We start from the raw sequence: 26,369 nt of genomic DNA on the forward strand, positions 1-26,369 counted from the left end.
TTTTCAACTTGCCTAGCTGGTTAAATAAAGGTGAAATAAATAAATAGATATAATGTATATCCATATAATGTACAACATGTAAAGTGTTGGTCCCATGCTTCATGAGCTGAAATAAAAGATCCCAGAAATATTCCATATGCACAAAAAGCTTATTTCGCAAAAATGTTGTGCACTGATTTGTTTCCATCCCTGTTACTGAGCATTTCTCCTTGGCCAAGATAATCCATCCACCTGACAGGTGTGGCATATGGAGAAGCTGATTAAACAGCGTGATCATTACACAGGTGCATCTTCTGCTGGGGACAATAAAAAGCCACTTTAAAATGTGCAGTTTTGTCACACAATACAATGCCACAGATGCCTCAAATTTGAGGGGAGTATGCAATTGTCATGCTGGCTGCAGGAATGTCCACCAGAGCTGTTGCCAGCGAATTGCATGTTCATTTCTCTCCAACATCATTTTAGAGAATTTGGCAGTACATCCATTGGCCTCACAACCACACAGGCCCAGGACTTCCACATCCGGCTTCTTCACCTAAGGGATCGTCCAAGACTAGCCACCCGGACAGCTGATGAAACTGTTGGTTGGCACGACCAAAGCCAAAGAATTTCTGCACAAACTGTCTGTGTGCTCGTTGTCCTGGCAAAAGCTCACCTTCGATGGCTACTGGCACGCAGGAGAAGTGTGCTATTCACGGATGAATTCCGGATTCAACTGTACTGGGCAGATGGCAGACAGTGTGTACGACGTCGTGTTGGCGAGCGGTTTGCTGATGTCAACGTTGTGAACAGAGTGCCCCATGATGGTGGTGGGGTTATGGTATGTGCAGGCATAAGCTACGGACAATGAACAATTGCATTTTATTGATGGCAATTTGAATGCACAGATACCGTGACAAAATCCTGAGGCCCATCGTCATGCCATTCATCCGCCGCCCTCACCTCATGTTTCAGCATGATAATGCACGGCCCCATGCCAAAAGGATCTGAACATAATTCCTGGAAGCTGAAAATGTCCCAGTTCTTCCATGACCTGCATACTCACCAGACATGTCACCCATTGAGCATTCTTGGGATGCTCTGGATCGATGTGTACAACAGCATGTTCCAGTTCCTGTCAATATCCAGCAACTTCGCACATTGAAGTGGAGCGGGACAACATTCCACAATCAACAGCCTGATCAACTCTATGCAAAGGAGATGTGTCAGGCTGCATGAAGCAAATGGTGGTCACACCAGATACTGACTGGTTTTCTGATCCATGCCCACACCTTTTTTGTTGTTGAGGTATCTGTGACCAACTGATGCAAATCTGTATTCCCAGTCATATGAAATCTATAGATTAGGGCCTAATGATTTCCTCATATGAACTGTAACTCAGTAATATCTTTGAAATTGTTGCATGTTGCGTTGATATTTTTGTTCAGTGTAGATCAGTGTACAATAACCTTACTTCATTTTAAATATCCATATACATTTGCGTCGGCATTATGGAAGATGTCTCATCTATTTCCCTTCAGTGAGTAAATCATAAATATTCTAGAGCAGGTTCCTCAGGAGGAAAGAGAGCGCTGCCCCTAGAGACAGAGCCAGACCCAGAGCCAGGAAGAAGGTCATCAAGGCCCCCGCTGTCTCACAGTCTTTAGTCCTCACCAACCTGGGGAAGAGAACAGAGGACAGGTCAGATACTGTGGAACAAACTGCCCAAGTTGTTACTACAACGTAATAACAAGTTACATTGAATTAAACAAAACCAGCAGAAGGAACAATTTGACTAAACTGTTAAATAAATTCAGGTAGATATCAATTTGGTGACTCACTGAGGTGCGTAAGACATGCAGAGACAAATTAAATAGCCATTGGACAAGGCAAATAATGTCATGATAACAAGGAAGGCAATGTCATGGGAGAACAGGACTGGCAGGTACTGGCGGTTGTCAATGTTGCACAGCATGATGAGAGGGATGAAGACCACACGGGACACCACAAGCACAGGGAACAGACCGCTTCTCTTTGAGGGCTGTGGATGGATAAAGACAAACAGAGACTGTTAGGCAGGAGAAACATGTTTGAGGTATTGGAGCAGCTATTTATTGCAGTTACTGGTAGTAAAGGAAGGGGACAGACGTCACTCACCCACTGAACCATAGAGGTGACACTGCGGCCAATCAGGTCCATGACGTTAAAGACGATGAAGCAGCAGACACAGAGAAAGTATTGGTCTGAAAGACAGACATACAGCTGTAATCCAGTTTGTTCAGCATAGCAAACTGCCAATCGGCTTACGACTGCAGCACAGCCATGCTAAAAAAAGTTACATCCCACGCCCTCTCTGGTTTATTTAACCACAACTGTCTTAACTGGACATAACTAGGCTATTATTATTATCCCAACTGTTTGCTCACCCCACTCCTTGTTTCCATACACACTCTTCACTTTTACTGTGACAGCAGGAAAAACTGACAGTGTGACCAGCAGCACACATGTCACACAAAGGGCCATCACCCAAATCTGTACAACAGTAACAAACAAAATGTTAGGGAAATGTTTGAGAAAAGAATGGTATTTGAATTGAGATTTGAATGACAGTGGGATAAAGGGAGGACAAGGCACCTTTTTGAAGACTGCCAGGACAGATGACCTGGTGTGACTGTCAGTCTGCTCCATCATGAACAGGGCTTCTTTGGTCCCACTGGCCTCAAAATCACCATTGGTTATTATGGGTTTATTGTTGAAGCCATTTAGGTCGCCATTGACCAACGCTAATTTTTCTTTGTCTTTCAGAGGAAGTGAGAAAATAGTCAGTACTTAGTTTTAGGCTGTAACAATACTTTGTTTTAAGGAAAATCACTGCACATAAATGAATTAATTATTAATAGCTCCTCTATAAGGTATATGGTATTTGTTAATCATTTATTTTTATTATTTTTTTACCCCTTTTTTCTCCCGAATTTCATGATATCCAATTGGTAGTTACAGTCTTGTCACATCGCTGCAACTTCCGTACGGACTTGGGAGAGGCGAAGGTCAAGAGCCATGCGTCCTCCGAAACACGACCCTGCCAAGCCGCACTGCTCGCTTAACCCGGAAACACCGTACACCCGCCACAAGGAGTTGCTAGAGCGCGATGGGACAAGGACATCCCGGCCGGTCAAACCCTCCCCTAACCCAGACGACGCTGGGCCAATTGTGCGCCACCTCATGGGTTCCCCGGTCGCGGCCGGCTGCAACACAACCCAGGATCAAACCCGGATCTGTAGTGACGTGTCTAGCACTGCGATGCAGTGCCTTACATGTTGACCACACCGCTCGAGCACGCAAAATAAATCTACACATACATGTTATTCCATCATTGCACCCACACTGCTCGCGCGTGCCAACGGGCGTCTGCGTTGCCAGGCGCTAAAATAGAAGTTGCTTCTGTTTGTGGCGCAGAACGCGCTGCAAGTCCTGCCTCTCCCATCTCCTCATTAGTTATACCCACGCGCCATCTCCTCATTAGTTATACCCACCTGGGTGACTGGAAGATGAATGGAGGTCGGTGGTGGTAATACACCTTATGAAAGTTAATTGCTAATCGCCATATTAAGTCCAAAGATGATAAAGCCCGGAAGGAGGATTAATTGTCGGAGTAGAGGACCTTGTGCATTTCAGGTAAAATAACAACTCAATGTTTATATACCAGGATAAATTAGCTCGCAACTGCAAGCTAGCTAGCTAAATTGACATAAATGTTTAATGCTTTTCGACTTGTCCCCAAATTAATATAATTGGTTCAGAGTTTGTTTAGAGTGTGTCGTGATCGCGTTTGGTGTGGGGGGACAAAATCAATTTGCCCACGATGGCGCACGCGGACGCACGGTTTGGGTATGGTGTTAAGACATCCTGCGCCACTCGGGAAGCTCCGTTAATAGTTTTAAATGTTTACATTTTAGTCCATGTGTCAAACTCATTCCACGAAGGGCAGTGTCTGCGGGTTTTCACTGCACCCTTGTACTTGATTGATGAATTAAGGTCACTGATTAGTAAAGAACTCCCCTCCCCTGGTTGTCTAGGTCTTCATTGAAAGGAAAAAACCTGCACACTAGGCCCTCAGTGGAATGAGTTTGACATCCCTGTTTTAACCATTTAACAGACGCTCTTATCCAGAGCAACTTACAGTTAGTGCATTCATCTTAAGATCGCTAGGTGAGACAAACACATCACAGTCGTAGTAAGTACATTTCTCCTCAATAAGGTAGTTATCAGCGAAGCCAGTGCTAGCAGGTAAAGCAAAGCCAGTGCTAGCAGGTAAAGCAAAGCCAGTGCTAGCAGGTAAAGCCAAGCCAGTGCTAGCAGGTAAAGCAAAGCCAGTGCTAGCAGGTAAAGCCAAGCCAGTGCTAGCAGGTAAAGCCAAGCCAGTGCTAGCAGGTAAAGCAAAGCCAGTGCTAGCAGGTAAAGCAAAGCCAGTGCTAGCAGGTAAAGCAAAGCCAGTGCTAGCAGGTAAAGCAAAGCCAGTGCTAGCAGGTAAAGCAAAGCCAGTGCTAGCAGGTAAAGCCAAGCCAGTGCTAGCAGGTAAAGCAAAGCCAGTGCTAGCAGGTAAAGCCAAGCCAGTGCTAGCAGGTAAAGCAAAGCCAGTGCTAGCAGGTAAAGCAAAGCCAGTGCTAGTAGGTAAAGCCAAGCCAGTGCTAGTAGGTAAAGCCAAGCCAGTGCTAGCAGGTAAAGCAAAGCCAGTGCTAGCAGGTAAAGCAAAGCCAGTGCTAGCAGGTAAAGCAAAGCCAGTGCTAGTAGGTAAAGCCAAGCCAGTGCTAGTAGGTAAAGCCAAGCCAGTGCTAGTAGGTAAAGCCAAGCCAGTGCTAGTAGGTAAAGCAAAGCCAGTGCTAGCAGGTAAAGCCAAGCCAGTGCTAGCAGGTAAAGCCAAGACAGTGCTAGTAGGTAAAGCCAAGCCAGTGCTAGTAGGTAAAGCCAAGCCAGTGCTAGTAGGTAAAGCAAAGCCAGTGCTAGCAGGTAAAGCCAAGCCAGTGCTAGCAGGTAAAGCCAAGCCAGTGCTAGTAGGTAAAGCCAAGCCAGTGCTAGTAGGTAAAGCCAAGCCAGTGCTAGCAGGTAAAGCGAAGCCAGTGCTAGTAGGTAAAGGGAGTGCATGTTTTGGGGGGCGGGGATTAGACTGATGTATTATTTAAGATACTCTTAGTTAACAGATGGAAGATAGTGTTGAAACCCACCGGCCCCCTTGAGAAGCTCGTCTGTGGTCTCAGGTTGGTCACTGGGCAAACTCCTGGAACACAACAGAAAATCTTATGAGTACATTCCTCTGTAATATCCTAAGCAATAGTAGTTGAACTGGCTGTTGTCCTCCTGTCATGAAACTGCTGTAGCCACTCACCAGGTGTGGCAGTAGTAAGTAGCTAAGCAAGGTGACCAGTGTTGCCACACAGGGGGTTATGAAGTACCCAAGAGCAGCACTGGCCTTGTCTGCTTTACCTACACAGAGAGAATGTAGAGAAACTCAGCATTAATCAGGATAAAAACACAATTTACATAATAACAAGTTAGAGGTGAAAGTATGGAAATGTATACTCACTGAGGATAGAGAACAGACTAGCCATGGCAGCAAAGATCCCTGCCAATCCCTGACCACTCATAAACAATGTGCTGTACCTCGGGGGGAGCAGACCCACCAGCCCAAACAGACTGCCCTGGAGCACTGCTCCAAAAGCTAGAGAGAGAGAGAGGGGATGTGTGAGAGAGAGGGGGGGGGGTGTGAGAGAGAGGGGGGGGGATGTGTGAGAGAGAGGGGGGGACATGTGTGAGAGAGAGGGGGGATGTGTGAGAGAGAGGGGGGGACATGTGTGAGAGAGAGAGGGGGGGATGTGTGAGAGAGAGGGGGGATGTGTGAGAGAGAGAGAGAGAAGGGGGGATGTGTGAGAGAGAGAGAGAGAGAGAGAGGGGGATGTGTGAGAGAGAGAGAGGGGGGGATGTGTGAGAGAGAGAGAGGATGTGTGAGAGAGAGAGAGAGAGGGGGGGATGTGTGAGAGAGAGAGAGAGAGGGTGGGATGTGTGAGAGAGGGGGGTGTGTGAGAGAGAGAGAGAGGGGATGTGTGAGAGAGAGAGAGAGAGAGAGGGGGATGTGTGAGAGAGAGAGAGGATGTGTGAGAGAGAGAGAGGGGGATGTGTGAGAGAGAGAGGATGTGTGAGAGAGAGAGAGGATGTGTGAGAGAGAGAGAGGATGTGTGAGAGAGAGAGAGGATGTGTGAGAGAGAGAGAGGATGTGTGAGAGAGAGAGAGGGGATGTGTGAGAGAGAGAGAGAGGGGGGGATGTGTGAGAGAGAGAGAGAGAGAGGGGGGGGATGTGTGAGAGAGAGAGAGAGAGGGGGGATGTGTGAGAGAGAGAGAGAGAGAGGGGGGGATGTGTGAGAGAGAGAGAGAGAGAGGGGGGATGTGTGAGAGAGAGAGAGAGAGAGGGGGGGATGTGTGAGAGAGAGAGAGAGAGAGGGGGGGATGTGTGAGAGAGAGAGAGAGAGGGGGGATGTGTGAGAGAGAGAGAGAGAGAGAGGGGGATGTGTGAGAGAGAGAGAGAGAGAGGGGGATGTGTGAGAGAGAGAGAGAGAGAGAGGGGGATGTGTGAGAGAGAGAGAGAGAGAGGGGGCATGTGTGAGAGAGAGAGAGAGAGAGAGAGAGGGGGGATGTGTGAGAGAGAGAGAGGATGTGTGAGAGAGAGAGAGGGGGGATGTGTGAGAGAGAGAGGATGTGTGAGAGAGAGAGAGGATGTGTGAGAGAGAGAGAGGATGTGTGAGAGAGAGAGAGGATGTGTGAGAGAGAGAGAGAGAGGATGTGTGAGAGAGAGAGAGAGGGGGATGTGTGAGAGAGAGAGAGAGGGGGATGTGTGAGAGAGAGAGAGAGAGAGGGGGGATGTGTGAGAGAGAGAGAGAGAGAGGGGGATGTGTGAGAGAGAGAGAGAGAGAGGGGGATGTGTGAGAGAGAGAGAGAGAGGGGGGGATGTGTGAGAGAGAGAGAGGGGGGGGGATGTGTGAGAGAGAGAGAGAGGGGGGGGATGTGTGAGAGAGAGAGAGAGGGGGATGTGTGAGAGAGAGAGAGAGGGATGTGAGAGAGAGAGGATGTGAGAGAGAGAGGGGGATGTGTGAGAGAGAGAGGATGTGTGAGAGAGAGAGAGGGGATGTGTGAGAGAGAGAGAGAGAGGGGGATGTGTGAGAGAGAGAGAGAGGGGGGATGTGTGAGAGAGAGAGAGGGGATGTGTGAGAGAGAGAGAGGGGATGTGTGAGAGAGAGAGAGGGGATGTGTGAGAGAGAGAGAGGGGGATGTGTGAGAGAGAGAGAGGGATGTGTGAGAGAGAGGGGATGTGTGAGAGAGAGAGAGGATGTGTGAGAGAGAGGGGATGTGTGAGAGAGAGGGGGATGTGTGAGAGAGAGAGGGGGATGTGTGAGAGAGAGAGAGAGAGAAGGGGGATGTGTGAGAGAGAGAGAGAGAGGGGGATGTGTGAGAGAGAGAGAGAGAGGGGGATGTGTGAGAGAGAGAGAGAGAGGGGGGGATGTGTGAGAGAGAGAGAGAGAGGGGGGATGTGTGAGAGAGAGAGAGAGGGGGGGATGTGTGAGAGAGAGAGAGAGGGGGGATGTGTGAGAGAGAGAGAGAGGGGGGATGTGTGAGAGAGAGAGAGAGAGGGGGGATGTGTGAGAGAGAGAGAGAGAGAGAGGGGGATGTGTGAGAGAGAGAGAGGGGGGGATGTGTGAGAGAGAGAGAGAGGGGGATGTGTGAGAGAGAGGATGTGTGAGAGAGAGAGAGAGGGGGGATGTGTGAGAGAGAGAGGATGTGTGAGAGAGAGAGAGGGGGGATGTGTGAGAGAGAGAGAGGATGTGTGAGAGAGAGAGAGGATGTGTGAGAGAGAGAGAGGATGTGTGAGAGAGAGAGAGGATGTGTGAGAGAGAGAGAGGATGTGTGAGAGAGAGAGAGAGGGGATGTGTGAGAGAGAGAGAGAGAGAGGGGGATGTGTGAGAGAGAGAGAGAGAGGGGGATGTGTGAGAGAGAGAGGGGGATGTGTGAGAGAGAGAGAGGGGGGATGTGTGAGAGAGAGAGGGGGATGTGTGAGAGAGAGAGAGGGGGGATGTGTGAGAGAGAGAGAGGGGGGATGTGTGAGAGAGAGAGAGGGGGGATGTGTGAGAGAGAGAGAGGGGGGATGTGTGAGAGAGAGAGGGGATGTGTGCGAGAGAGAGAGGATGTGTGAGAGAGAGGGGGGATGTGTGAGAGAGAGAGAGAGGGGATGTGTGAGAGAGAGAGAGGGGATGTGTGAGAGAGAGAGAGGGGGATGTGTGAGAGAGAGAGGGGGATGTGTGAGAGAGAGAGAGGGGGATGTGTGAGAGAGAGAGAGGGGATGTGTGAGAGAGAGAGAGGGGATGTGTGAGAGAGAGAGAGGGGATGTGTGAGAGAGAGAGGGATGTGTGAGAGAGAGGGGATGTGTGAGAGAGAGAGGATGTGTGAGAGAGAGGGGGATGTGTGAGAGAGAGAAGGGGGGGATGTGTGAGAGAGAGAGAGAGAGAAGGGGGATGTGTGAGAGAGAGAGAGAGAGGGGGGATGTGTGAGAGAGAGAGAGAGGGGGGGATGTGTGAGAGAGAGAGAGAGAGAGGGGGGATGTGTGAGAGAGAGAGAGAGAGGGGGATGTGAGAGAGAGAGAGAGGGGGATGTGTGAGAGAGAGAGAGGGGGGGATGTGTGAGAGAGAGAGAGAGGGGGGGATGTGTGAGAGAGAATGAGGGGGGGATGTGTGAGAGAGAGAGAGAGAGAGGGGGATGTGTGAGAGAGAGAGAGAGGGGGGATGTGTGAGAGAGAGAGAGGGGGATGTGTGAGAGAGAGGATGTGTGAGAGAGAGAGAGAGGGGGATGTGTGAGAGAGAGAGAGAGAGGGGGCATGTGTGAGAGAGAGAGAGAGAAGGGGGGATGTGTGAGAGAGAGAGAGGATGTGTGAGAGAGAGAGAGGATGTGAGAGAGAGAGAGGATGTGTGAGAGAGAGAGAGGATGTGTGAGAGAGAGAGAGAGGGGGATGTGTGAGAGAGAGAGAGAGAGAGGGGGATGTGTGAGAGAGAGAGAGAGAGAGGGGGGATGTGTGAGAGAGAGAGAGGGGGATGTGTGAGAGAGAGAGAGGGGGGGATGTGTGAGAGAGAGAGAGGGGGATGTGTGAGAGAGAGAGAGGGGGATGTGTGAGAGAGAGAGGGGGGGATGTGTGAGAGAGAGAGAGGGGGATGTGTGAGAGAGAGAGGGGGGATGTGTGAGAGAGAGAGAGGGGGATGTGTGAGAGAGAGAGGGGATGTGCGAGAGAGAGAGGATGTGTGAGAGAGAGGGGGATGTGTGAGAGAGAGAGAGAGGGGGGATGTGTGAGAGAGAGAGGGGGATGTGTGAGAGAGAGAGAGGGGGATGTGTGAGAGAGAGAGAGGGGGATGTGTGAGAGAGAGAGAGGGGATGTGTGAGAGAGAGAGAGGGGATGTGTGAGAGAGAGAGAGGGGATGTGTGAGAGAGAGAGAGGGGATGTGTGAGAGAGAGAGAGGGGATGTGTGAGAGAGAGAGGGGATGTGTGAGAGAGAGGGGATGTGTGAGAGAGAGGGGGGATGTGTGAGAGAGGGGGATGTGTGAGAGAGAGAGAAGGGGGGATGTGTGAGAGAGAGAGAGAGAGAGAAGGGGGGGATGTGTGAGAGAGAGAGAGAGAGGGGGGGATGTGTGAGAGAGAGAGAGAGGGGGGGATGTGTGAGAGAGAGAGAGAGGGGGGATGTGTGAGAGAGAGAGGGGGGGATGTGTGAGAGAGAGAGAGGGGGATGTGAGAGAGAGAGAGGGGGGATGTGTGAGAGAGAGAGAGGGGGGGATGTGTGAGAGAGAATGAGGGGGGATGTGTGAGAGAGAGAGAGAGAGAGAGAGGGGGATGTGTGAGAGAGAGAGAAGGGGGGATGTGTGAGAGAGAGAGAGGGGGGATGTGTGAGAGAGAGGATGTGTGAGAGAGAGAGAGGGGGATGTGTGAGAGAGAGAGAGGATGTGTGAGAGAGAGAGAGGGGGGATGTGTAGAGAGAGAGAGGATGTGTAGAGAGAGAGAGAGGGGGGGATGTGGAGAGAGAGAGAGAGAGAGAGGGGGATGTGTGAGAGAGAGAGAGGGGGGGATGTGTGAGAGAGAGAGAGGGGGGATGTGTGAGAGAGAGAGGGGGATGTGTGCGAGAGAGAGGGGATGTGTGCGAGAGAGAGGGGATGTGTGCGAGAGAGAGAGGATGTGTGAGAGAGAGGGAGAGAGGGGGATGTGTGAGAGAGAGAGAGAGGGGGGATGTGTGAGAGAGAGAGAGAGAGGGGGATGTGTGAGAGAGAGAGAGAGGGGGATGTGTGAGAGAGAGAGAGAGGGGGATGTGTGAGAGAGAGAGAGGGGATGTGAGAGAGAGAGAGGGGATGTGTGAGAGAGAGGGGATGTGTGAGAGAGAGGGGGGATGTGTGAGAGAGGGGGGATGTGTGAGAGAGAGAGAGAGAGGGATGTGTGAGAGAGAGAGAGGGGGGATGTGTGAGAGAGAGAGAGAGAGGGGGGATGTGTGAGAGAGAGAGAGAGAGGGGGATGTGTGAGAGAGAGAGAGAGAGGGGGATGTGTGAGAGAGAGAGAGGGGGGATGTGTGAGAGAGAGAGAGGGGGGATGTGTGAGAGAGAAAGAGGGGGGATGTGTGAGAGAGAGAGAAAGAGAGGGGGGGGATGTGAGAGAGAAAGAGAGGGGGGATGTGTGAGAGAAAGAGAGGGGGGATGTGTGAGAGAAAGAGAGGGGGGATGTGTGAGAGAGAGGGGGGGATGTGTGAGAGAGAGAGGGGGATGTGTGAGAGAGAGAGAGGGGGATGTGTGAGAGAGAGAGAGGGGGGGATGTGTGAGAGAGAGAGGGGGGGGATGTGAGAGAGAGAGAGGATGTGTGAGAGAGAGAGAGGATGTGTGAGAGAGAGAGGGATGTGTGAGAGAGAGAGGATGTGTGAGAGAGAGAGAGGATGTGTGAGAGAGAGAGAGGGGGATGTGTGAGAGAGAGAGAGGGGGGATGTGTGAGAGAGAGAGAGGGGGATGTGTGAGAGAGAGAGAGGGGGATGTGTGAGAGAGAGGGGGGGATGTGTGAGAGAGAGGGGGGGATGTGTGAGAGAGAGGGGGGATGTGTGAGAGAGAGGGGGATGTGTGAGAGAGAGAGGGGATGTGTGCGAGAGAGAGAGGATGTGTGAGAGAGAGGGGGGATTGTGTGAGAGAGAGGGGGGATGTGTGAGAGAGAGAGAGAGAGATAGGGGGGATGTGTGAGAGAGAGAGAGGAGGATGTGTGAGAGAGAGAGAAGGGATGTGTGAGAGAGAGAGAGGGGATGTGTGAGAGAGAGAGAGGGGATGTGTGAGAGAGAGAGAGAGGGGATGTGTGAGAGAGAGAGAGGGGATGTGTGTGAGAGAGAGAGAGAGGGGATGTGTGTGAGAGAGAGAGAGAGGGGATGTGTGTGAGAGAGAGAGAGAGGGGATGTGAGAGAGAGAGAGAGAAGGGATGTGTGTGAGAGAGAGAGGGGATGTGTGAGAGAGAGAGAGAGGGGATGTGTGAGAGAGAGAGAGAGAGAGAGAGAGAGAGAGGGGATGTGTGAGAGAGAGAGAGAGGGGATGTGTGAGAAATTAGTGTATTTACACATGAAATCTCCTCGGAACACATTTTCATCAGGTAAAACAGTCAAAACAATGATGCTACTACTTACACTACCGTTCAAAAGTTTGGGCTCACTTAGAAATGTCCTTGTTTTGGAAAGAAAAGCACATTTTTTTCTCCATTAAAATAACATCAAATTGATCAGGAATACAGTGTAGACATTGTTAATGTTGTAAATGACTATTGTAGCTGGAAACGGCTACAATATGGAATATCTACATAGGCGTACAGAGGCCCATTATCATCAACCATCACTCCTGTGTTCCAATGGCACGTTGTGTTAGATAATCCAAGTTTATCATTTTAAAAAGGCTAATTGAGCAATAGAAAACCCTTTTGCAATTATGTTAGCAAACCTGATAACTGTTGTTCCGATTAAAGAAGCAATACAACTGGCCTTCTTTAGACTAGTTGAGTATCTGGAGCATCAGCATTTGTGGGTTCGATTACAGGCTCAAAATGGCCAGAAACAAAGAACTTCCTTCTGAAACGCGTCAGTCTATTCTTGTTCTGAGAAATGAAGGCTATTCCATGCGAGAAATTGCCAAGAAACTGAAGATCTCGTACAACGCTGTGTACTACTCCTTTCACAGAACAGCGCAAACTGGGTCTAACCAGAATAGAAAGAGGAGTGGGAGGCCCTGGTGCATAACTGAGAAAGTTTGAGAAACAGACGCCTCACAAGTCCTCAACTGGCAGCTTTATTAAATAGTACCCGCAAAACACCAGTCTCAACGTCAACAGTGAAGAGGCGACTCCAGGACGCTGGCCTTCTAGGCAGAGCTACTCTTTCCAGTGTTTGTGTTCTTTTGCCCATCTTAATCTTTTATTTTTATTGGCCAGTCTGATATATGGATTTTTCTTTGCAACTCTGCCTAGAAGGACAGCATCCCGGAGTCTCCTCTTCACTGTTGACGTTGAGACTGGGGTTTTGCAAGTGTCTACACTGCATTTCTGATCAATTTGATGTTACTTTAATGGACAAAAATGTTTGCTTTTCTTTCAAAAACAAGGACATTTATAAGTGAGCCCAAACTTTTGAACGGTACTGTATATGATTACTAATTACATTATATGCAACCGGACCCATAGACATGAAGACAGGTGGGAACCAACTCACAGTTGATGAACCAGATAGTTGCCATGGTGATAGAGAAGAAGCTGTGGGGCTGCATGGGCACCTTGACCATGATGGCAGTGAGGAGGAAGAGGAAGAGGATGGAGACCATACTGACAGCAATCCGGACCTTCTCTTTGATACTACTGCCACACAGGAAAAAGAAGGTTGAGTTAGACCACTACACTATAGAGGTGGAATCAACAGTAACACACGTAGAACCCTGTAGTATGTTGCTCACCGCTGATACAGGAAGGAGTTGGCCAGGGTGAAGAGGAGCAGGGGTAACTGGGCTAGAAGAGTCATCCAGCTGGCAAACTTGTAGTCTTTAGTAACCGGGGTGGTTCCGTTAGTAACCGGGGTGGTTCCGTTAGTAACCCGGGGTGGTTCCGTTAGTAACCCGGGGTGGTTCCGTTAGTAACCCGGGGTGGTTCCGTTAGTAACCGGGGTGGTTCCGTTAGTAACCGGGGTGGTTCCGTTACTTAACGCGGTCCCTTTGAGGCGGTCGTCAAAATACTTCAGCAGAAAACAATGGGAGAACATAGGTGACACAAGCCCCCTACTCTCATCACAGAGCAAACTAATATTAGACAGTATTGCCTGAATGTGTAATATTCATCCATGTCAATCAGTTCAGATTTTTGTTGTGAATCTGTGTGACAGGTTGTGATAAGGTAGAGAAGCTGTGGTACCTCTGTGGTAGTGATGCTGTGTGACAGAGAAGCTGTGGTACCTCAGTGGCAGTGATGCTGTGTGGGTGTGACAGAGAAGCTGTGGTACCTCTGTGGCAGTGATGCTGTGTGACAGAGAAGCTGTGGTACCTCAGTGGCAGTGATGCTGTGTGGGTGTGACAGAGAAGCTGTGGTACCTCTGTGGCAGTGATGCTGTGTGACAGAGAAGCTGTGGTACCTCAGTGGCAGTGATGCTGTGTGGGTGTGACAGAGAAGCTGTGGTACCTCCGTGGCAGTGATGCTGTGTGACAGAGAAGCTGTGGTACCTCTGTGGCAGTGATGCTGGGTGGGTGTGACAGGGAAGCTGTGGTACCTCTGTGGCAGTGATGCTGTGTGGGTGTGACAGGGAAGCTGTGGTACCTCAGTGGCAGTGATGCTGTGTGACAGAGAAGCTGTGGTACCTCTGTGGCAGTGATGCTGTGTGACAGAGAAGCTGTGGTACCTCCATGGCAGTGATGCTGGGTGGGTGTGACAGAGAAGCTGTGGTACCTCCGTGGCAGTGATGCTGGGTGGGTGTGACAGAGAAGCTGTGGTACCTCCGTGGCAGTGATGCTGGGTGGGTGTGACAGAGAAGCTGTGGTACCTCCGTGGCAGTGATGCTGTGTGGATGTGACAGGGAAGCTGTGGTACCTCTGTGGCAGTGATGCTGCGTGGGTGTGACAGGGAAGCTGTGGTACCTCTGTGGCAGTGATGCTGCGTGGGTGTGACAGGGAAGCTGTGGTACCTCAGTGGCAGTGATGCTGTGTGACAGAGAAGCTGTGGTACCTCTGTGGCAGTGATGCTGTGTGGGTGTGACAGGGAAGCTGTGGTACCTCTGTGGCAGTGATGCTGTGTGGGTGTGACAGGGAAGCTGTGGTACCTCCGTGGCAGTGATGCTGTGTGGGTGTGACAGGGAAGCTGTGGTACCTCCGTGGCAGTGATGCTGTGTGGGTGTGACAGGGAAGCTGTGGTACCTCCGTGGCAGTGATGCTGTGTGGGTGTGACAGGGAAGCTGTGGTACCTCCGTGGCAGTGATGCTGTGTGGGTGTGACAGGGAAGCTGTGGTACCTCCGTGGCAGTGATGCTGTGTGGGTGTGACAGGGAAGCTGTGGTACCTCCGTGGCAGTGATGCTGCGTGGGTGTGACAGGGAAGCTGTGGTACCTCTGTGGCAGTGATGCTGTGTGACAGAGAAGCTGTGGTACCTCAGTGGCAGTGATGCTGTGTGGGTGTGACAGAGAAGCTGTGGTACCTCTGTGGCAGTGATGCTGTGTGACAGAGAAGCTGTGGTACCTCAGTGGCAGTGATGCTGTGTGGGTGTGACAGAGAAGCTGTGGTACCTCTGTGGCAGTGATGCTGTGTGACAGAGAAGCTGTGGTACCTCAGTGGCAGTGATGCTGTGTGGGTGTGACAGAGAAGCTGTGGTACCTCCGTGGCAGTGATGCTGTGTGACAGAGAAGCTGTGGTACCTCTGTGGCAGTGATGCTGGGTGGGTGTGACAGGGAAGCTGTGGTACCTCTGTGGCAGTGATGCTGTGTGGGTGTGACAGGGAAGCTGTGGTACCTCAGTGGCAGTGATGCTGTGTGACAGAGAAGCTGTGGTACCTCTGTGGCAGTGATGCTGTGTGACAGAGAAGCTGTGGTACCTCCATGGCAGTGATGCTGGGTGGGTGTGACAGAGAAGCTGTGGTACCTCCGTGGCAGTGATGCTGGGTGGGTGTGACAGAGAAGCTGTGGTACCTCCGTGGCAGTGATGCTGGGTGGGTGTGACAGGGAAGCTGTGGTACCTCTGTGGCAGTGATGCTGCGTGGGTGTGACAGGGAAGCTGTGGTACCTCTGTGGCAGTGATGCTGCGTGGGTGTGACAGGGAAGCTGTGGTACCTCAGTGGCAGTGATGCTGTGTGACAGAGAAGCTGTGGTACCTCTGTGGCAGTGATGCTGTGTGGGTGTGACAGGGAAGCTGTGGTACCTCTGTGGCAGTGATGCTGTGTGGGTGTGACAGGGAAGCTGTGGTACCTCTGTGGCAGTGATGCTGTGTGGGTGTGACAGGGAAGCTGTGGTACCTCCGTGGCAGTGATGCTGTGTGGGTGTGACAGGGAAGCTGTGGTACCTCCGTGGCAGTGATGCTGTGTGGGTGTGACAGGGAAGCTGTGGTACCTCCGTGGCAGTGATGCTGTGTGGGTGTGACAGGGAAGCTGTGGTACCTCCGTGGCAGTGATGCTGTGTGGGTGTGACAGGGAAGCTGTGGTACCTCCGTGGCAGTGATGCTGTGTGGGTGTGACAGGGAAGCTGTGGTACCTCCGTGGCAGTGATGCTGCGTGGGTGTGACAGGGAAGCTGTGGTACCTCTGTGGCAGTGATGCTGCGTGGGTGTGACAGGGAAGCTGTGGTACCTCCGTGGCAGTGATGCTGTGTGACAGAGAAGCTGTGGTACCTCAGTGGCAGTGATGCTGTGTGGGTGTGACAGAGAAGCTGTGGTACCTCCGTGGCAGTGATGCTGTGTGACAGAGAAGCTGTGGTACCTCTGTGGCAGTGATGCTGGGTGGGTGTGACAGGGAAGCTGTGGTACCTCTGTGGCAGTGATGCTGTGTGGGTGTGACAGGGAAGCTGTGGTACCTCAGTGGCAGTGATGCTGTGTGACAGAGAAGCTGTGGTACCTCTGTGGCAGTGATGCTGTGTGACAGAGAAGCTGTGGTACCTCCATGGCAGTGATGCTGGGTGGGTGTGACAGAGAAGCTGTGGTACCTCCGTGGCAGTGATGCTGGGTGGGTGTGACAGAGAAGCTGTGGTACCTCCGTGGCACTGATGCTGTGTGGATGTGACAGGGAAGCTGTGGTACCTCTGTGGCAGTGATGCTGCGTGGGTGTGACAGGGAAGCTGTGGTACCTCTGTGGCAGTGATGCTGCGTGGGTGTGACAGGGAAGCTGTGGTACCTCAGTGGCAGTGATGCTGTGTGACAGAGAAGCTGTGGTACCTCTGTGGCAGTGATGCTGTGTGGGTGTGACAGGGAAGCTGTGGTACCTCTGTGGCAGTGATGCTGTGTGGGTGTGACAGGGAAGCTGTGGTACCTCCGTGGCAGTGATGCTGTGTGGGTGTGACAGGGAAGCTGTGGTACCTCCGTGGCAGTGATGCTGTGTGGGTGTGACAGGGAAGCTGTGGTACCTCCGTGGCAGTGATGCTGTGTGGGTGTGACAGGGAAGCTGTGGTACCTCAGTGGCAGTGATGCTGTGTGGGTGTGACAGAGAAGCTGTGGTACCTCTGTGGCAGTGATGCTGTGTGACAGAGAAGCTGTGGTACCTCAGTGGCAGTGATGCTGTGTGGGTGTGACAGAGAAGCTGTGGTACCTCCGTGGCAGTGATGCTGTGTGACAGAGAAGCTGTGGTACCTCTGTGGCAGTGATGCTGGGTGGGTGTGACAGGGAAGCTGTGGTACCTCTGTGGCAGTGATGCTGTGTGGGTGTGACAGGGAAGCTGTGGTACCTCAGTGGCAGTGATGCTGTGTGACAGAGAAGCTGTGGTACCTCTGTGGCAGTGATGCTGGGTGGGTGTGACAGAGAAGCTGTGGTACCTCCGTGGCAGTGATGCTGGGTGGGTGTGACAGAGAAGCTGTGGTACCTCCGTGGCAGTGATGCTGTGTGGATGTGACAGGGAAGCTGTGGTACCTCTGTGGCAGTGATGCTGCGTGGGTGTGACAGGGAAGCTGTGGTACCTCTGTGGCAGTGATGCTGCGTGGGTGTGACAGGGAAGCTGTGGTACCTCAGTGGCAGTGATGCTGTGTGACAGAGAAGCTGTGGTACCTCTGTGGCAGTGATGCTGTGTGGGTGTGACAGGGAAGCTGTGGTACCTCTGTGGCAGTGATGCTGTGTGGGTGTGACAGGGAAGCTGTGGTACCTCCGTGGCAGTGATGCTGTGTGGGTGTGACAGGGAAGCTGTGGTACCTCCGTGGCAGTGATGCTGTGTGGGTGTGACAGGGAAGCTGTGGTACATCCGTGGCAGTGATGCTGTGTGGGTGTGACAGGGAAGCTGTGGTACCTCCGTGGCAGTGATGCTGTGTGGGTGTGACAGGGAAGCTGTGGTACCTCCGTGGCAGTGATGCTGCGTGGGTGTGACAGGGAAGCTGTGGTACCTCCGTGGCAGTGATGCTGCGTGGGTGTGACAGGGAAGCTGTGGTACCTCCGTGGCAGTGATGCTGCGTGGGTGTGACAGGGAAGCTGTGGTACCTCTGTGGCAGTGATGCTGCGTGGGTGTGACAGAGAAGCTGTGGTACCTCAGTGGCAGTGATGCTGTGTGACAGAGAAGCTGTGGTACCTCTGTGGCAGTGATGCTGTGTGGGTGTGACAGGGAAGCTGTCGTACCTCTGTGGCAGTGATGCTGTGTGGGTGTGACAGGGAAGCTGTGGTACCTCCGTGGCAGTGATGCTGTGTGGGTGTGACAGGGAAGCTGTGGTACCTCCGTGGCAGTGATGCTGTGTGGGTGTGACAGGGAAGCTGTGGTACCTCCGTGGCAGTGATGCTGTGTGGGTGTGACAGGGAAGCTGTGGTACCTCCGTGGCAGTGATGCTGTGTGGGTGTGACAGGGAAGCTGTGGTACCTCCGTGGCAGTGATGCTGTGTGGGTGTGACAGGGAAGCTGTGGTACCTCCGTGGCAGTGATGCTGTGTGGGTGTGACAGGGAAGCTGTGGTACCTCCGTGGCAGTGATGCTGTGTGGGTGTGACAGGGAAGCTGTGGTACCTCCGTGGCAGTGATGCTGTGTGGGTGTGACAGGGAAGCTGTGGTACCTCCGTGGCAGTGATGCTGTGTGGGTGTGACAGGGAAGCTGTGGTACCTCAGTGGCAGTGATGCTGTGTGGGTGTGACAGAGAAGTTGTGCTACCTCAGTGGCAGTGATGCTGTGTGGGTGGGTGGGTGTGATAGAGAAGCTGTGGTACCTCCATGGCAGTGATGCTGTGTGGGTGGGTGGGTGTGATAGAGAAGCTGTGGTACCTCCATGGCAGTGATGCTGTGTGGGTGGGTGGGTGTGACAGAGAAGTTGTTGTGCTACCTCAGTGGCAGTGATGCTGTGTGGGTGTGACAGAGAAGTTGTGGTACCTCAGTGGCGGTGATGAAGAAGTTCCATGGCAGCAGTGTGCCCAGTCCCAGCATGAAGATGATGACGGCCACAGCACAGCCTCTGTTGGGGGACACATGCCACATCACAACCGCTCCTACAACACACTCACTACCTAGTGGTGCTTAATGTAATGAATCCCAAAGAAACAAGTAATTCCTAGGTTATTATTACTGAGTAATTACCAATATACCATGTCATTTCTTCTCTGATCGCCATCCAGTGCTGAGATAATAGGGAAAGTGAGTGAGGAAGTTTGTGAAAGCTGCTTCCTACAGGTTTTTGTCTCAGATGATCCAACCAATGAAAAGTGAGTAACTCACCGGTCCACTGGGGCACTCTTCTGGGTTGTCATCCTGGTACTCTTGGGTCTGTATACAAACAAGGGACAGAGGATAGCTTCAGAACGTGTCTCTCCTTGAAATACTGGTGTGTTGATTCAGGACTCTTTCATCCATGTTGATAACTGATAAAAAAAAACACAAATCCCCTCTACTAAATATGGTGATAACAATAATCTGATTTCCCCCCTGATTTCATTATAATACTACACTGCTCAAAAAAATAAAGGGAACACTTAAACAACACAATGTAACTCCAAGTCAATCACACTTCTGTGAAATCAAACTGTCCACTTAGGAAGCAACACTGATTGACAAATTTCACATGCTGTTGTGCAAATGGAATAGACAACAGGTGGAAATTATAGGCAATTAGCAAGACACCCCCAATAAAGGAGTGGTTCTGCAGGTGGTGACCACAGACCACTTCTCAGCTCCTATGCTTCCTGGCTGATGTTTTGGTCACTTTTGAATGCTGGCGGTGCTTTCACTCTAGTGGTAGCATGAGACGGAGTCTACAACCCACACAAGTGGCTCAGGTAGTGCAGCTCATCCAGGATGGCACATCAATGCGAGCTGTAGCAAGAAGGTTTGCTGTGTCTGTCAGCGTAGTGTCCAGAGCATGGAGGCGCTACCAGGAGACAGGCCAGTACATCAGGAGACGTGGAGGAGGCCGTAGGAGGGCAACAACCCAGCAGCAGGACCGCTACCTCCGCCTTTGTGCAAGGAGGAGCAGGAGAAGCACTGCCAGAGCCCTGCAAAATGACCTCCAGCAAGCCACAAATGTGCATGTGTCTGCTCAAACGGTCAGAAACAGACTCCATGAGGGTGGTATGAGGGCCCGACGTCCACAGGTGGGGGTTGTGCTTACAGCCCAACACCGTGCAGGACGTTTGGCATTTTCCAGAGAACACCAAGATTGGCAAATTCGCCACTAGCGCCCTGTGCTCTTCACAGATGAAAGCAGGTTCACACTGAGCACATGTGACAGACGTGACAGAGTCTGGAGACGCCGTCGAGAACGTTCTGCTGCCTGCAACATACTCCAGCATGACCGGTTTGGCGGTGGGTCAGTCATGGTGTGGGGTGCATTTCTTTGGGGGGCCGCACAGCCCTCCATGTGCTCGCCAGATGTAGCCTGACTGCCATTAGGTACCGAGATGAGATCCTCAGACCCCTTGTGAGACCATATGCTGGTGCGGTTGGCCCTGGGTTCCTACTAATGCAAAACAATGCTAGACCTCATGTGGCTGGAGTGTGTCAGCAGTTCCTGCAAGAGGAAGGCATTGATGCTATGGACTGGCCCGCCCGTTCCCCAGACCTGAATCCAATTGAGCACATCTGGGACATCATGTCTCGCTCCATCCACCAACGCCACGTTGCACCACAGACTGTCCAGGAGTTGGCGGATGCTTTAGTCCAGGTCTGGGAGGAGATCCCTCAGGAGACCATCCGCCACCTCATCAGGAGCATGCCCAGGCATTGTAGGGCGGTCATACAGGCACGTGGAGGCCACGCACACTACTGAGCCTCATTTTGAAGTGTTTTAAGGACATTACATCAAAGTTGGATCAGCCTGTAGTGTGGTTTTCCACTTTAATTTTGAGTGTGACTCCAAATCCAGACCTCCATGGGTTGATAAATTGGATTTCCATTGATTATTTTTGTGTGATTTTGTTGTCAGCACATTCAACTATGTAAAGAAAAAAGTATTTAATAAGATGATTTCATTCATTCAGATCTAGGATGTTATTTTAGTGTTCCCTTAATTTTTTTGAGCAGTGTATTTTAATTCCACAAAGGTTAGATATCAGTCATCTTATCACATCTGAAATCAAGTCATGTTTTTGTGCTTGGTGATTTCAGCCTGTCACACGTTCTAAGTCTACAACTTAAAGGGAGACGAGCATCTCCATACCCTCCCACCATCATTTGTAGGCTACAGCGTAATTAATGATCTTCACCATCTTCTACCATGTTCAGAAGCCAGTAGTTCAGTATAGACAAGGCTATGTCTTGAATGAGCCAGATGGCGAAAGTCTGTTACCACTTCACTTCTAAACACAGACACTAAGTATTCAGTGACAAACTTAGAGGGTATATGGGTATTTTTATACAGGGTGTTAGACCTATACAACATTTCAACATGCATATAGGACTGTTTTATTAACCAGACATAAAGCATAACCTTTTCCATTACTGTAACATTGGGTTACAGTATGTAGCATTAATTCTAACGCGCTACATCTAATCATTAATTAGATCCTTCCCGATGTACTAAACCACGGGGTGCTCACACACCTGCCTTCTGCTTCAAATTGAAATTCTAGTTGATCTTATTTATATATTGATGTGTATTTCTAAATCCTTGGACCGGTGTCTCTGATCGTAGAACAGACAGCACGTGAGGATCGGACTCGTTTGCACGTGGCTACACCAGACACTTCCTTCTTAGTCACTTCCTTCTTCCGGTAGTTATAGGCACGTAATTTACTGTCACTCTATTGAACAGATGTTTGATTTGCCTGCAATGTTTGGCGGCAAATTCATGTAGGCTATTCATTTGGATTATTCTATCAGTTAAAACATGTAACACATTCAACAATACAGCTAATGTTAGGCAATTGAAATGTGGACTATCTTCTTTAAAAGTCAAGCAACAGGCTAGCAGCTGAAGAGACGGTCATAGAATAAGTGCCCTGAAGCGAGACGATTAAAAAACCCTAAAAAACTCATATTCATTTCTGACTCACACGAAGCTATTTGAAATATTTCTGAGTAGCCAGTAGTTATTAAGATGTGTGAGCTGTGCTTTCAGTTTAGGCTATGCACATCACTATGCAAAAACAAATCCACAGCAAAGAAATACACTAAATAATAGCAATTTGTTTTCAACATTAAACTCACCCAGTTAGTCGAATTGTGTAGCAGTTTATATATAGTAGGCTATCTCCTTTGTCAAAAGCGAGGCTCACAGAACGCACTCAATGAAGTGAAGGCGACTGTGTTTAAATGTTGACGCGAATGTACCTGTTCCTAAAAGCCAGTTATCGTTGCTAGGCTGCCCAGAGAGCGCCTATTGGCTGGGAGCGGTTTGGCGCGCGGAACATAGCAATCTATTGCAGCCTAAATGACGCCATGACAATAGGCTTTTCAAAGGCAACACATTGTTGCTATAATACAGGATTGATTTCAAGTCAATTTGGTCAAACTTCACAGTTTACGTTATTGAACGACGAAAGGTCAATTTAGCCCATTTCATGATAATAAAGACAGGGAGAAAAATTCATATTTGATGGCGCACCTGAATATCATGGCCACAAGGGGGCTGTCTGGTCGTTTGACTGGAAATACATGCTGTAATGTTATTATATAATAGGTTTATTTATCCCAGTGGGGACTGAGGTGTGGTATTCTAGGTAAACAAAGCAGTAAATAACAGCACAATTTCCACAGTAGTCCTACATGGCAGATAGGCCCACAGTTTTCAAGACAAAGTCCCAAGACCAGTGTGTATTTGTAGCATGGAATTTCCCATACAAGATGCATGATTTTGGCTTATCCTGCATCATTCAACATATACTATTCTAACCAGCAAGCTCTCGTTCCTTATTAGAAACACCGGCTCCATTTGTGTTTTGTATATGCTAATACCACTTATCAAGAAGGAGAATATGGGTTCACAAAGAGTGAACTGGCCTGTGACCAAAACACTTCAAAGGCCATGCAATGACCATGTTCAAAAACAAAAATCTGAAATACAGATGTAGGGTCTTAATTTGAGACAGTTTGCTATTGCAGGAAAATAATCCTGCAGCAACAGGAAATGTGAAATACTATAATTAATGGAAATGTTTGTAGTGGTTCAAGTCTGAAATGTCAAAGTGGAAATTACAAACTTCAGAAGTGTTAAAAAGACCAGCCCCTTGTTAGCAGTTTCAGAACCCCTGAACTATTAGTTAGTTGTACTTGCCCGACACCCCTTGTTTTTTTCACCTTAGTGGTACCTACAAGTCATCCCACTTTCTCAGCCAATCACAGTTTACCCTCCCCCTTTCTAGTCAGAATGAGTGAGATCGCATAGTGAGGTGCACAGCTGACATGTAGCCACCTCCAGTAGGGGGCAAAAGGGGCTTTGCCCCCTCAGTTGAAACTTGTACCTCCTACTTTAAATTTTATGTCCCTATAGAAAAATAAGTTGAAATGATTAAGTGACAGGTTGGTACAAAATCTGTAGTCCATATCTCCACTGCACTGCATCAGCACAATGGACAGAGCGCTCTGCAGTGTGTGTAAGGGGGCTATGGAAAGCCACTGGGGCGCAGGGTTTCCTTTAACTGGTAATTGCTTAAATAAATAAAAAGCCAATAAATACAATTGTGTAGCAGGCCACATTTTCTGGGGCTGCCCTGCTGCTGTTGATTGCAATGATGGAGGTCTTTTTCATTGAAGTAAAACAAAAGTTTGAGAGTATGCCTATAGTGAAACGTCAATAAGGCAGGGTTATAGACGTATTTTGCGACCCTTTGACATCTGGCTATGGGAGTAAAAAAATATATTGCTTGCATTGGTGTGCAGGGAAATTCATTCACCTCACTAAAAAAATACTATTTTTTAGGAGACTAAAACCATAATTTGGTCAAACAGTAAAGTACATTATCCTCATGATTCCTTTAATTTTACATTTACATTTAAGTCATTTAGCAGACGCTCTTATCCAGAGCGACTTACAAATTGGTGCATTCACCTTATGATATCCAGTGGAACAACCACTTTACAATAGTGCATCTAAATCTTTTAAGGGGGGGGGGGGGTTAGAAGGATTACTTTATCCTATCCCAGGTATTCCTTAAAGAGGTGGGGTTTCAGGTGTCTCCGGAAGGTGGTGATTGACTCCGCTGTCCTGGCGTCGTGAGGGAGCTTGTTCCACCATACGGCGTCGTGAGGGCTTGCCTGCCCTGATACCTGATTTGCTAGGGCCTACTGCTGTGTTGACTCTCTCTCTCCTATCCCTGGGAAAAAAATGTTCTGGGAGAAAGAAAAGTGTTCTGATTGTATAATATTTTAAAATCCAATTGCTGGGAAAACACAGCTTTCCTCTTGTCACAGATGGAGAGAGGATGTTCTCAGCTTTCTGTAGCTTTACCTTTTATTTCGCAACTCTCAATTATGAGCTCAATAGCAACTATTATACAAAGATAGTTCATATGAATTTGAGATGTGCACCGAGCAAAATGTGCATTGGCCATTGTGAGTGCATGGGCCTCATTGGAAGGTATGCTACAACTGCAATGTTCACTTACTCAGGTGCTGAAATAGCCACAAATATATACATCCTATGATATTAGATCACATAAAGATGCAGGTAAATTCCTCTCTATTGAAAAAATAAATAAAAAATAATAATTCAGGAGCCCTATTTTAACAGTAAAATATAACAACAATAGCATAATTGTCTACCCACACAATGCATGACAATCACTGGATTAGGTTGCACATAAAAATATTTAGAACCACAACATCACAAGATGATGAAATAACATATTTTCTTCAATACCATCTCAGTAGTCTATTACACTTTTTATAAAAACACTGAATTACTTTATAACATTAGATTTTGAGAAAATTAACAATTTAGGAATAATTTTCCACTTCTCTCATTGACTTCTCAAACTCCAACCTCCGTCCTGGTCTGTTTCGTTCCCCAAAAGTCTTCCGATGTTGCGCCTCTGGGTTTAGAAACTCTGTGACTATTCTGTATATACTGGCATATTTCAGCCATAGTTATGGTACTACTTTGAGACTGTTGTGGCTATAGAGAGCAATAGTAATAGTGTATTCTTGCAGGCACTAACTCGTTGGACAAAGCCTATGGGTAAATTAATGGAGTTTTTGTAGGGCTTTTGGATAAACACAGAAAATATGGTCTGTGGTAAACACAGGTAAACACAGATCTTATATATTTTGTTCTATGAGAATATCTTCATCAGCGAACGTCACTTTTTGTGAATTTTGATGCATCTTTGTAATAAAAAACTATGCACATAAAGTCTTGTTTAACTGTCTGATATTATCTCATAGAACAAATGTATAAGATATCATAAGCCTGTGTTAACCTCTGACCTTATTTTCAGACTTTATAGAGTGCCACAGTATGAGTCATAATACCCATAACACGTGGTGGTCAAACAATAACATAACATTATGACACCACACACACACACACTCACATATAGACACGTTTACACTCTTCACATACGCTGCTGCTACTCTTTTTATTATATATCCTGACTGCCTAGTCACTTTTACCCGTATCAACATGTACATATTACCTCAATTACATCAACTACCTCGTACCCCTGCACATTGATTGACTCGATACCGGTACTCCTTGTACAAAGCCTCGTTATTGATATTGTTGTTTTATTTAGTTACTATTTCCTTTTTTTTATTGATTATTAAAAAATTATATTTTCTTTTTAGCAAATGTTCCTTACTTTTTAACTCAGCATCGTTGGGAAAGGGCTCGTAAGTAAGCATTTCATGTTAAAGTCTGCACCTGTTTTATTTGATGCATGTGACAAATAAAGTTGTATTTGATTGATTTGATTTGAGATATCTTAGACTTGTTCTTGCTGGACAGACCTGTGGTGGCTGAACCCTATCCATTGGCACCTAATAGCTCTACTAGTGCCCGTCTACATGGGTCCTCCCGGATCAGCCCGTTAGTATTTTTCAAGAAGCCTTTTCAAACCTCAAATACCTTACAAGTTTTACATTTCCTGCATTGTAGGAAAGTTCTCCTGCAACAGGGTGATCAAATGTAGATCATATATCTGCATGTAGGTTACTTGTATGAATTCAACTGCAGTTTAACAGAGGAATTATTGATCCGATAGACGCATAGGCCTATTGGTGGTGATTGGGGTGAGTTAGCCTCATGCAATGTAAAGTCCTTTGAGTCTTAGAAGGAAAAAAAGCACTGCATAAACGCAAATCATCAATTAATCATTACACTTTGGATGGAGCGCCAATGAATTACAGGAAATGCTGAAGTAGCCTATGTGTACTCTGGCTTGTTTACACTAGCCTTGTCTGTCAATTTACAGGGCACGACTTGTTGTTTACCTTGAAGGGGAATTCCCCCCCCCCAAAAAAATCCCTTTTATTCATCTATGTTGTTTTGACATGGCAGGAGGCCTTTTAGCCTATGATAATGTGAATGATTAATAGTGACCCTAAACTGACCTGTCATAGAATAGTGGTGTGTTCGATGAAAGCTAGAGTAGGTGTGACAACATCTAGCGAAAGCCCTTGGAATATCTGTTAAGAATGAGCTGCTGTATATAGCTGGGTCTTTTTTTGTCCTGAAATTCTGTCCTCATCCGACTACCCCAGCTGTGTGTCAGAATTATTGTATATATTGTGTGTAGACTTTGTGTAAATT

General features: G+C 48.8%; 1 protein-coding gene across 1 annotated transcript; it reads right to left on the reverse strand.

The window, feature by feature from the left end:
- Nucleotides 1-1,281: 1,281 nt before the first annotated feature.
- Nucleotides 1,282-21,997, reverse strand: LOC106563710 (equilibrative nucleoside transporter 2). Its single transcript, XM_045688896.1, is given in 13 exon segments — nucleotides 1,282-1,657; nucleotides 1,821-2,020; nucleotides 2,137-2,222; nucleotides 2,406-2,511; nucleotides 2,614-2,807; nucleotides 5,202-5,254; nucleotides 5,325-5,460; nucleotides 5,561-5,695; nucleotides 12,774-12,913; nucleotides 13,012-13,286; nucleotides 18,563-18,644; nucleotides 18,905-18,952; nucleotides 21,830-21,997. Coding segments are annotated over 12 exon segments (1,557 nt in total). The 5' UTR covers nucleotides 18,937-18,952; nucleotides 21,830-21,997; the 3' UTR covers nucleotides 1,282-1,539.
- Nucleotides 21,998-26,369: the final 4,372 nt, after the last annotated feature.

Source organism: Salmo salar, chromosome ssa11, assembly GCF_905237065.1.
Source record: "Salmo salar chromosome ssa11, Ssal_v3.1, whole genome shotgun sequence".
NCBI lineage: Eukaryota > Metazoa > Chordata > Actinopteri > Salmoniformes > Salmonidae > Salmo > Salmo salar.